At 42.8% G+C, this 12319-nt stretch overlaps 1 protein-coding gene across 1 annotated transcript; it reads left to right on the top strand.

Annotated features, from left to right (window-relative positions):
* Positions 1 to 9907: 9907 nt before the first annotated feature.
* On the top strand, positions 9908 to 10993 carry APOBEC4 (apolipoprotein B mRNA editing enzyme catalytic polypeptide like 4). The gene has a single exon (XM_075320935.1). The coding sequence runs from the start codon at positions 9908 to 9910 to the stop codon at positions 10991 to 10993; it is 1086 nt and encodes a 361-aa protein (XP_075177050.1).
* The last annotated feature ends 1326 nt before the right edge of the window (positions 10994 to 12319 follow it).

The following is a 12319-nucleotide window of genomic DNA, read 5'->3' as shown; positions in this document are numbered from 1 at the left end:
GCTGGATGGGGGGGGTATGTGAACAGGCTGGATGGGGGGGTATGTGAACAGGTGGGGATGGGGGGGTATGTGAACAGGCTGGATGGGGGGGGTATGTGAACAGGCTGGATGGGGGGGGTATGTGAACAGGCTGGATGGGGGGGGTATGTGAACAGGCTGGATGGGGGGGGTATGTGAACAGGCTGGATGGGGGGGGTATGTGAACAGGCTGGATGGGGGGGGTATGTGAACAGGCTGGATGGGGGGGGTATGTGAACAGGCTGGATGGGGGGGGTATGTGAACAGGCTGGATGGGGGGGGTATGTGAACAGGCTGGATGGGGGGGTATGTGAACAGGCTGGATGGGGGGGGGGTATGTGAACAGGCTGGATGGGGGGGTATGTGAACAGGCTGGATGGGGGGGGTATGTGAACAGGCTGGATGGGGGGGGTATGTGAACAGGCTGGATGGGGGGGGTATGTGAACAGGCTGGATGGGGGGGGTATGTGAACAGGCTGGATGGGGGGGGTATGTGAACAGGCTGGATGGGGGGGGTATGTGAACAGGCTGGATGGGGGGGGTATGTGAACAGGCTGGATGGGGGGGTATGTGAACAGGCTGGATGGGGGGGTATGTGAACAGGCTGGATGGGGGGGTATGTGAACAGGCTGGATGGGGGGGGTATGTGAACAGGCTGGATGGGGGGGGTATGTGAACAGGCTGGATGGGGGGGGGTATGTGAACAGGCTGGATGGGGGGGTATGTGAACAGGCTGGATGGGGGGGTATGTGAACAGGCTGGATGGGGGGGTATGTGAACAGGCTGGATGGGGGGGGTATGTGAACAGGCTGGATGGGGGGGTATGTGAACAGGCTGGATGGGGGGGTATGTGAACAGGCTGGATGGGGGGGGGTATGTGAACAGGCTGGATGGGGGGGGTATGTGAACAGGCTGGATGGGGGGGGTATGTGAACAGGCTGGATGGGGGTTTATAGCAGGATCATATACAAGGCAGGAGGATCATTACCAGGATGGGGTACCTTAGTAGAGAATTTGGGGACATTACCCCCATAACAGTGTCAGCAGCAGATCCTCGCCCCATAACAGTGTGTCATGACCATATTTTTTGCTTAAAGTTTTATTTTCCCATTTTCCTCCTCTAAAACCAGGGTGCGTCTTATAGTCCGGTGCGTCTTATAGTCCGAAAAATACGGTAATAATGCATGACACAAAAATGTGAAAGTATTATTCGTTATGGTTTTAATTTTTAGGATAGAACTAGAAACTGATCTGATAAAATACACTGGAGAACAAATGAAACAATATTTTTGGTAACTCAGGTATTGTGCTTGATTTTAGGTATATTCAGTCATCTGAATCAGAATATGTCAATAATTTTTTTTTATAGAAGCTCAACTTTTTGATATAATGTACTGTTGCCCACACATGAATTTTGGATTTTTTTCCTTGACAAGGGTATTCAGTATAAAATAAAAAAAAAATCAAAGATGTTCTGTAAGGTGTGTGACAAATACTTGAATATTTATTAGATGCAATGCACATTTCAATACGTATTAAATCATAAGGCTTGCTGATAAAAATGGGCATATCACAATATTGACCTAGTGAATGGTGGCTGTTCATAGACATTTTTAAGCGGAGCCTAAAATGTGTGCTTTTGCATAATGGAAACAAATATGTACCAAAATTATTTATAATGTTTAAGGCATTTTTATTACTTTCTGCAAAGTCAAAAGTTTTTTGTTTTTTTTTTATTATTATTATTATTATTATTATTATTACTTTGTAACCAGTTTGGCAGTATGCTTTGGGTTATTGTTCATTTGGAAGACCCATTTTCATCCATGGTTTAAGTTCCTGACTGATGTCTTGAGATGTTGCTTCAGAATTGCCACATAACCTTCTTTCCTCATGCTGCCATCTATTTTGTGAAGTGCACCAGTCCCTCCTGCAGCAAAACAAACCCACAACATGATGTTGCCACCCCCATGTTTCACAGTTGAGGTGGTGTTCTTAGGCCTCAAAGCTTCTCCTTTCTTCCTCCAATCATAACATTGATCATTATGGCCAAACAGTTCTATTTTACTTTCAACAGACCATAGGACATGTCTCCAAAAATTAAGGTCTTTGTCTTTGTCTGCATTTGCAAACATTATATCGGGCTTTTTTATGTTGCTTTTGGAGTAATGGTTTCTTCCTGGCAGAGTGGCCTTTCAGCCCATGTTGATATTCTGTAGTACTTGTCGGACTGTGGATAATGACACAATCTTGCCAGCTCTCACCAGCATCTTCAATAAGTCTTTTGCTTTTGTTCTTGGGTGGATATGCACATTTCTGACCTATGCACGTTCATCTTTGGTACACAGAACTCGTCTCGTCTCGTTCCTGAGGGGTATGATGGTTGGACATTCCCATCTTGTTTGTATTTGGTATAAATGCTTGTATAGATGAACAAGACACCTTTAGGCATTTGGAAATTGCACCCAGGGATGAACCAGAGTTGTGCAAGCCCACAATTCTCTTCCTGAGATCTTGGTTGATTTCTTTTGACTTTCCCATGATGCTACACAAGCAGTATGTTTCAGGTGTGCATTAAAATACATCTACAGGTATGTGTCTCTAATTAACTCAGATGTTGCCAATAAACCTATCAGAAGGTTCCAAAGACATACCATCATCATATGGGCTGTCCCATATTGTTTAAAGGCATAGTACTCTTAGTGTATGTAAACTTTTGAGTTTGCAGAAAGTAATAAAAATGCCTTAAAACATTTTCTTTCTTATTATTCTGGCATTTGGTAAATATAAATAATTTTGGTAATCCTAGCTGACCTAAAATGGAAATGGTTATTCTGATTGTGTCAGATAGTGAGAAAAACATGCATATACAGTATGTCTGTTTAGTGTATGTAAACTTCCGGTTTTTACTGTATGTGTGCATGTGCCTGTATGTATATGTGTATGTGCCTGTATATCTGGAATATGTGTATGTGCTTGTTTATGTATGTACAGAGACTACATTTTTCACATTTTTGTTCTGCACATTACCACAATGGATTTTGAATCTAACAATTAGGATGCAGTTAATGTTCAGACTTTCAGCTTTAATTCAGTGAGTTGAACAAAATGATTGCATAAAAATGTGAGGAACTAAAGCATTCTTTAAACTCAATTCCTTCATTTCAGGAGCTCAAAAGTAATTTGGGAAATTAAATATTTGGAAATACAACGTTAATTTCTAATACTTGATTGAATGCCCTTGACTGACTGAAGTTTTGAACTCATGGCCATCACCAAATGCTGTTTTTCCTCCATTTTAATGCTCTGCCAGGCCTTTACTGCAGCAGTTTTCAGTTGCTATTGGCTTGCGGGCCTTTCTGTCTAAGGTTTAGTCTTTAACAAGTGAAATGCGGCTCTATTAGGTTGACATCAGGTGACTAACTTGGCCATTCAAGAATATTCCACTTCTTTGCTTTAATAAACTCCTTGGTTGCTTTGGCGTTATGTTTTGGGTCATTATCCATCTGTATTACGAAACGCCGACCAATCAGTTTGGCTGCATTTGGTTGGATTTGAGCCCACAGTATGTCTCTGAAAACCCCATAATTCATCCGGCTGCTTCTGTCCTGTATCACATCATCAATAAACACAAGGGAGCTAGTGCCACTGGCACCATGCGTGCCTGACCATCACACTGCCTCCACTGTTTTTTGCAGATGATATCGTATGCTTTGGATCATGAGCTGTAACATGCCTTTGTCATACTTTTTTCTTTCCATCATTCTGGTAGAGGTTGATCTTGGTTTCATCTGTCCAAAGAATGTTCTTCTAGAACAGTGCTGGATTTTTAAGATTTTTTTTAGCAAAGTCCAATTTAGCCTTCTTATTCTTGAGGCTTATCAGAGGCTTGAACCGTGCAGTGAACCCTCTCTATTTTCTTTCATGCAGTCTTCTCTTTATGGTAGATTTGGATATTGATATGCCTACATCCGTGAGAGTGTTGTTCACTTGGCTGGATATTGTAAAAGTGTTTCTATTCACCATGGTAATTATTCAGTAATCATCCACCACTGTTGTCTTCAGTGGACGTACATGTCTTTTTACATTGTTGAGATCACCAGTGCTTTCTTTCTTTCTCAGGATGTACCAAACTGTAAATTTAGCCACTCCCAATATTGTAGCAATTTCTTGGATGTTGGTTTTCTATTTTCGCAGATGTAGTATGGCTTGTTACACCTGCATGGAGAGCACCTTTGACCGCATGTTTACTTCTCAGCAAAAACCTCAAAATGCAAGCACCAAATCTCAAATCAACTCCAGGCCTTTTATGTGCTTAATTGAGAATGAAATAACAAAGGAATTGCCCACATTAGGCCATGAAACAGCCTTTGAGTCACTTGTTCATTTACTTTTGGGCCTTTTAAAACTAGGGTGGCACATGCAAAGGAGCTGAAACTCCTAACCCCTTCATCAAGTTTTAATGTGGATCCCCTCAAATAAAAAGTAAAAGTCAGGACTTTATGTCCATGTCCATTATATAACTATAACTTAAATATGTTTCAGTAAACAGATAGAAAAAAAAAAATGTGTCAGTGTCCTAATATACAGTTGGCCTCACATATGAAATAGTAGAACTGCTCTTAGCAACACTCACTTGGTCTTTTTCAATCCCATATTCATGATTGAGTCATGGCTGTGGGCGGGACAGGTCCAAACAAATGCTGCATGGAGTAAATAGCCTGTGGACAAGGCCTGATGACTGAATGAACTACAGTTAGGTCCAGAAATATTTGGACAGTGACACAATTTTCGCGAGTTGGGCTCTGCATGCCACCACATTGGATTTGAAATGAAACCTCTACAACAGAATTCAAGTGCAGATTGTAACATTTAATTTGAAGGTTTGAACAAAAATATCTGATAGAAATTGTAGGAATTGTACACATTTCTTTACAAACACTCCACATTTTAGGAGGTCAAAAGTAATTGGACAAATAAACCAAACCCAAACAAAATATTTTTATTTTCAATATTTTGTTGCGAATCCTTTGGAGGCAATCACTGCCTTAAGTCTGGAAGCCATGGACATCACCAAACGCTGGGTTTCCTCCTTCTTAATGCTTTGCCAGGCCTTTACAGCCGCAGCCTTCAGGTCTTGCTTGTTTGTGGGTCTTTCCGTCTTAAGTCTGGATTTGAGCAAGTGAAATGCATGCTCAATTGGGTTAAGATCTGGTGATTGACTTGGCCATTGCAGAATGTTCCACTTTTTTGCACTCATGAACTCCTGGGTAGCTTTGGCTGTATGCTTGGGGTCATTGTCCATCTGTACTATGAAGCGCCGTCCGATCAACTTTGCGGCATTTGGCTGAATCTGGGCTGAAAGTATATCCCGGTACACTTCAGAATTCATCCGGCTACTCTTGTCTGCTGTTATGTCATCAATAAACATAAGTGACCCAGTGCCATTGAAAGCCATGCATGCCCATGCCATCACGTTGCCTCCACCATGTTTTACAGAGGATGTGGTGTGCCTTGGATCATGTGCCGTTCCCTTTCTTCTCCAAACTTTTTTCTTCCCATCATTCTGGTACAGGTTGATCTTGGTCTCATCTGTCCATAGAATACTTTTCCAGAACTGAGCTGGCTTCATGAGGTGTTTTTCAGCAAATTTAACTCTGGCCTGTCTATTTTTGGAATTGATGAATGGTTTGCATCTAGATGTGAACCCTTTGTATTTACTTTCATGGAGTCTTCTCTTTACTGTTGACTTAGAGACAGATACACCTACTTCACTGAGCGTGTTCTGGACTTCAGTTGATGTTGTGAACGGGTTCTTCTTCACCAAAGAAAGTATGCGGCGATCATCCACCACTGTTGTCATCCGTGGACGCCCAGGCCTTTTTGAGTTCCCAAGCTCACCAGTCAATTCCTTTTTTCTCAGAATGTACCCGACTGTTGATTTTGCTACTCCAAGCATGTCTGCTATCTCTCTGATGAATTTTTTCTTTTTTTTCAGCCTCAGGATGTTCTGCTTCACCTCAATTGAGAGTTCCTTAGACCGCATATTGTCTGGTCACAGCAACAGCTTCCAAATGCAAAACCACCACACACCTGTAATCAACCCCAGACCTTTTAACTACTTCATTGATTACAGGTTAACAAGGGAGACGCCTTCAGAGTTAATTGCAGCCCTTAGAGTCCCTTGTCCAATTACTTTTGGTCCCTTGAAAAAGAGGAGGCTATGCATCACAGAGCTATGATTCCTAAACCCTTTCTCCAATTTGGATGTGAAAACTCTCATATTGCAGCTGGGAGTGTGCACTTTCAGCCCATATTATATATATAATTGTATTTCTGAACATGTTTTTGTAAACAGCTAAAATAACAAAACTTGTGTCACTGTCCAAATATTTCTGGACCTAACTGTATTTCATGCAGCATTTGCTTGGGCCTGTGCCGCCCACAGCCATGATTCAGTCATGGGTACAGGATTGAAAAAGACCAAGTGAGTGTTGCTAAGAACAGTTCTACTATGTCATATGTGATGCCGTCTGGAATATTTTATAAAAATATTTTAGAGTAGGACTGCCGCAAAGAGATTTGCCATGACGTGGCGGGGTAGCTCAAGAAATTGCAATTTTTTTTGCCAAAAATCGCACATTTTTATAATAAGTACAGTTTGGAATTTTTAGTGCTGAAGTGCACATTTAGTGCTGGCTTTTTCGTTTTTCTTCATTGAACCAGAATAATTGACCATTTTAAATGCTTAGGAAGCCTTTGCAGGTGTTTTGTGGTAATTATTCTAATTTTCTGAGATAATGACTTTTAGGTTTTCATTGGCTGTAAGCCATAATCATTAACATTAACAGAAAGAAACACTTGAAATACAGTACAGATCAAACGTTTGGACACACCTTCTCATTCAAAGAGTTTTCTTTATTTTCATGACTCTGAAAATTGTAGATTCACATTGAAGGCATCAAAACTATGAATTAAAACATGTGGAATGAAATACTTAAAAAAGTGTGAAACAACTGAAAATATGTCTTATATTCTAGGTTCTTCAAAGTAGCCACCTTTTGCTTTGATTACTGCTTTGCAACACTCTTGGCATTCTCTTGATGAGCTTCAAAAGGTAGTCACCAACAGTCTTCCAACAGTCTTGAAGGAATTCCCAGAGATGCTTAGCACTTGTTGACCCTTTTGCCTTCACTCTGTGGTCAAGCTCACCCCAAACCATCTCGATAGGGTTCAGGTCTGGTGACTGTGGAAGCCAGGTCATCTGGCGTAGCACCCCATCACTCTCCTTCTTAGTCAAATAGCCCTCACACAGCCTGGAGGTGTGTTTGGGGTCATTGTCTTGTTCAAAAATAAATGATGGTCCAACTAAACGTAAACCGGATGGAATAGCATGCAGCTGCAAGATGCTGTGGTAGCCATGCTGGTTCAGTATGCCTTCAATTTTGAATAAATCCCCAACAGTGTCACCAGCAAAGCACCCCCACACCATCACACCTCCTCCTCCATGCTTCACGGTGGGAACCAGGCATGTAGAGTCCATCCATTCACCTTTTCTGCATCGCACAAAGACAACTAGCTGTAGTACCCAGCGTTGCCCGGGATAGTAACTGTCTCTCTGTCTCTTTCCCAGTCTCTGTTTGTGTGTCGCTGTCTGTCTGTCTCTCTGTCTGTCTCTTTCCTTGTCTGTCTGTTTCTATCTCTGTGTCTGTCTCTATGTGTGTGTCTGTCTGTTTCTCTCTTTGCCCGTCTGTCTCTTTGTCCCTCTGTCTCTTTGCATGGCTGTCTCTTTGCCCGGCTGTCTCTTTCCAGGGCTGTCTCTTTGCACGGTCTGTCTCTTTTCCCGGTCTGTCTCTTTGCCCGGTCTGTCTCTTTCTAGGTCTGTCTCTTTCTAGGTCTGTCTCTTTGCCTAGCTGTCTCTTTGCCTGGCTGTCTCTTTCCAGGGCTGTCTCTTTCCCCATCTGTCTCTTTCCCTGTCTGTCTCTTTCCCTGTCTGTCTCTTTCCCCGTCTGTCTCTCTGTCCGTCTGTCTCTTTGCCCGTATGTCTCTTTGCCCGGTCTGTCTCTTTCCAGGGCTGTCTCTTTCCAGGGCTGTCTCTTTCCAGGGCTGTCTCTTTCCAGGGCTATCTCATTCCAGGGCTGTCTCTTTCCAGGTCTGTCTCTTTGCCCGGTCTGTCTCTTTGCCCGGTCTGTCTCTTTGCCCGGTCTGTCTCTTTGCCCGGTCTGTCTCTTTGCCCGGTCTGTCTCTTTCCAGGTCTGTCTCTTTCCAGGTCTGTCTCTTTCCAGGGCTGTCTCTTTCCAGGGCTGTCTCTTTCCAGGGCTGTCTCTTTATCGGGCTGTCTCTTTGCCCGGCTGTCTCTTTGCCCCGTCTGTCTCTTTGCCCCGTCTGTCTCTTTGCCCCGTCTGTCTCTTTGCTCCGTCTGTCTCTTTGCCCCGTCTGTCTCTTTCCAGGGCTGTCTCTTTCCCCGTCTGTCTCTTTCCCCGTCTGTCTCTTTCCCCGTCTGTCTCTTTCCCGGTCTGTCTCTCTGTCCGTCTGTCTCTTTGCCCGTCTGTCTCTTTGCCCAGTCTGTCTCTTTCCAGGGCTGTCTCTTTCCAGGTCTGTCTCTTTCCAGGCCTGTCTCTTTGCCCAATCTGTCTCTTTGCCCAATCTGTCTCTTTGCCCGATCTGTCTCTTTGCCCGATCTGTCTCTTTGCCCGGTCTGTCTCTTTCCAGGGCTGTCTCTTTCCAGGGCTGTCTCTTTCCAGGTCTGTCTCTTTATCGGGCTGTCTCTTTGCCCGGTCTGTCTCTTTACCCGGTCTGTCTCTTTGCCCGGTCTGTCTCTTTCCAGGGCTGTCTCTTTCCCCATTTGTCTCTTTCCCCGTCTGTCTCTTTCTCAGTCTGTCTCTCTGTCCGTCTGTCTCTTTGCCCGTCTGTCTCTTTGCCCGTCTGTCTCTTTGCCCGGTCTGTCTCTTTGCCCGGTCTGTCTCTTTGCCCGGTCTGTCTCTTTCCAGGGCTGTCTCTTTCCAGGTCTGTCTCTTTATCGGGCTGTCTCTTTATCGGGCTGTCTCTTTGCTCGGTCTGTCTCTTTGCCCCATCTGTCTCTTTCCAGGGCTGTCTCTTTCCAGACTGTCTCTTTCCAGGTCTGTCTCTTTGTCGGGCTGTCTCTTTGCCTAGCTGTCTCTTTGCCCAGCTGTCTCTTTACCCGGCTGTCTCTTTCTAGGGCTGTCTCTTTCCAGGGCTGTCTCTTTCCAGGTCTCTCTTTGGCAGTCTATCTCTCTGTCTCTTTCCAGGGCTGTCTCTGTCTGTGTCTGTCTGTCTGTATTTTTCTATCTCTCTCTATCCGTATCTCTACCGACATCATATTACCTCACACATAAGCTTCTTATACTAACAGTTTATTTTGTTCCTATAGCAACCACTGACAGTTGCTATTTATATCCTGTAGCTCCTACCTCCGTTCAGTTTAATAAAGGCAGGATTTTTGGAGAGTAAGTGTAAAGCACGGGGCTAAATTTTCCCGCCCAAACATAGTTCCCTGAGTCACATAGGGTGTCTGTGCAAAATGTCGTGATTGTAAATGCGACAGTGCGGATTCCTTTAGCGGACACACACACACACACACACACAAACACACACATACACTCAGCTTTATATATTTTTTTTATATATATATATATATATATATATATATATATATATATATATGTGTGATACATTGCTACATTCTTCTAATATTTAAGCATTTAATGAAGCTAATGACATGATCTATGGTTTTATTTTCTAAAACTAAGTAACATGGCCATGAAGTGACAATTCATAACAAAGATAAATTATATATGCTTTAATTTCGCAGGTAAACTTCATGGTAGGAAAACACATCCTGGAGCCTATACATCTTTCTGACCTGTAGATGGAAACTATCTTTCAGGAATTCTCTGCATATAATGGTACATTAATAAAGCCGTATTACTGGCTGTATTCAAACCACAATTGTGTGAAATGTCCATATCACATTAGGACAGGAGAAGAGTCCCGGGTTACTTATGGAGAATTCTACGAGGCATTTGGCTTTCCATATGGACCAACAATGCCTGAAAATAAACAGTTGCTATTTTATGAAATCAAAGCTTTCAATGGAGCTGTCATACAGAAAGGCCAGGCTACAAACTGCACTCATTCTAACCTTCATGCAGAGTCCATGTTGTTTGAAAAAAATGGATATCTAGATGCTTTCCTGTACCAGCATTACCCGGTTGGCTACTTAACTCTTTACACAAACTTTACCCCATGCAATGAGTTTGGACATTGTTGCATCAGTAAAATGTATGATTTAATAATGAGGTATCCAGAGATGCGCTTAGATATCTATTTCTCACAGATGTACCATGTTGCAGAAGAGTTCCCTACTTCTTTTTGGAACAAAGAAGCTTTAAAAAGTCTTGCCGGTCACTCGCCGAGAGTAACGCTGAATCCACTCAGTGATGGGGTTTGGAAAACCGTTCTGTATGCCTTTGTGAGAGAGGTCCCAGAAAACACCATGTACCAACCCATTCTGCCTGCAAGGGCATCTGCTGACAGTTATAATGCACACATGATTCACTTCATCACTGGGATTAAGCCTTATTATGTTGACACTCCTCCAATTTCTCAACCTCAAGAAACTAAACGTTTTCCAGAGTATACAAGAGACAAGATTAATCCTATTCAGCAACAGAATCGCTTCCTTCAGTACTATCCCATGTTTGCTCCACGCATGCCCTTCATACCTGCATCACATGGTCCGAAAGAAGTTACGTCAAAACCCAGACAAATTGTCCGACATCTAAACATGCCCATGGAAATAAGTGAGGAAATGAACCTGAACAACACTGTAACAAATGCAAGAAAATTAAATGAGGTTATAGTCACTGAGCAAGTGATAAAAGGAAATGATAAAGAAACAAAAAGGAACAGACGGAAGAAAAAGGCTGACTCTGTGAAAAAAAACAAGCGCTAAGAGTTCTAAGACAGAGACTGCACAGCACGATTACTGAGTTTATATGTGCACAGTAATATGCAGGGAAAAAAATTATGATTTTACAGTTTGTTGCCCGAAAATTGTTAGAGGGTTTTCTGCTCATGTTCCCATGTTTTGGGCATAAAGAGGCGTCGGGTAGTTCTGTATTTTACTTTCTTTCACATTACTTTACTGCCATGGCCAGGCGCAAAGTATTGGTTTGATAAATTTATGGCCATGTGAAAAATAACCACTCCAGTGCATCTGAAATTAAAAATACCTTTTTATGCTCTGGACACCTGCTTTACAATGGATGTTTTTACCAATGGTCTTCTTTATGAAGCAGGGGTCAGGATTTTTTTTTATGCCAAAGGCCATTTAGGTATTTATAACATCATATAATGTGCAATACAGGGTAATATTGTGGTACCGTGTTAGCCAGATAAATCAATTGAAATATTATGTCCCAAGAATGACAAAAGTATTTTAGGAGTGATACCTTTATAGGCTAATCAGAAAAATTATATTAGAAAGCTTTCAGAGCACAAAGGCTCCTTCTTCAGGCGTCTTACAAATAAATTACTGAGACCAAATCACAACATTTAAATGAATGTTACAACAGGACATGGGAAAGATGAAACATTTAAATGTTGTGATTTGGTCTCTGTAATTCATTTTTAATTTGTCTGAAGAAGGGGCCTTTGTGCTCTGAAAGCTTGCTAATATAATTTTTCTGGTTAGCCTGTAAAGGTATCACTCCTAAAATACTTTTGTCATTCTTGGGACATAGTATTTCAATTTATAACATCATATAAAATTATCAACTTAAAAATGACCCTGCCATAAGTGGTCAAAGATTTAACACCTTTACGACCGCCGATACGCCTTTTAACGGCGACATATTAGGGTACTTTTTCCGATCCGCCGCTTTTTAACGGCGGTCGGAAAAAAGGGTCTAGCGCCCCCCAGAGTCGGAAAATTTCCGGGGTCTCAGCTGCCGGGGGTAGCTGAGACCCTGGAGATTACGGTTCAGGCCGTTTTTTTCATTTAAAGGTACGGTGATCGCCGTTATTAACCGAATAACGGCAAGCATGTACCTGCAAAATGAAATGCCGGTTTTTAATGCATTTAATGGTTTCTCTCACATTTGACGTGATCTAACAGTCAAATGTGAGAGAACGGTCCTTGTCCGGTCCCTCTCGGTCCCCCCCCGGTACCTGGGTCTCGTTACCGAGTTCCCACGGCATTCCCCCGGCCCCCCTCCTTCTCGTGTCCGTGTAAAATGGCGGGCGCATGCGCAGTTCGACCGCCAAAGTCTGCCTCCTT

Source organism: Anomaloglossus baeobatrachus, chromosome 8 (assembly GCF_048569485.1).
Source record: "Anomaloglossus baeobatrachus isolate aAnoBae1 chromosome 8, aAnoBae1.hap1, whole genome shotgun sequence".
In the NCBI taxonomy this organism is placed as follows: domain Eukaryota; kingdom Metazoa; phylum Chordata; class Amphibia; order Anura; family Aromobatidae; genus Anomaloglossus; species Anomaloglossus baeobatrachus.
Note: the sequence above shows the minus strand (reverse complement) of the source record. Positions and strands in the feature narration are given on the sequence as shown.

What these genes read in the sequence shown, in the direction of transcription:
- APOBEC4 (XM_075320935.1), top strand. Translation starts at nt 9,908, where the DNA reads ATGGAAACTATCTTTCAGGAATTCTCTGCATATAATGGTACATTAATA.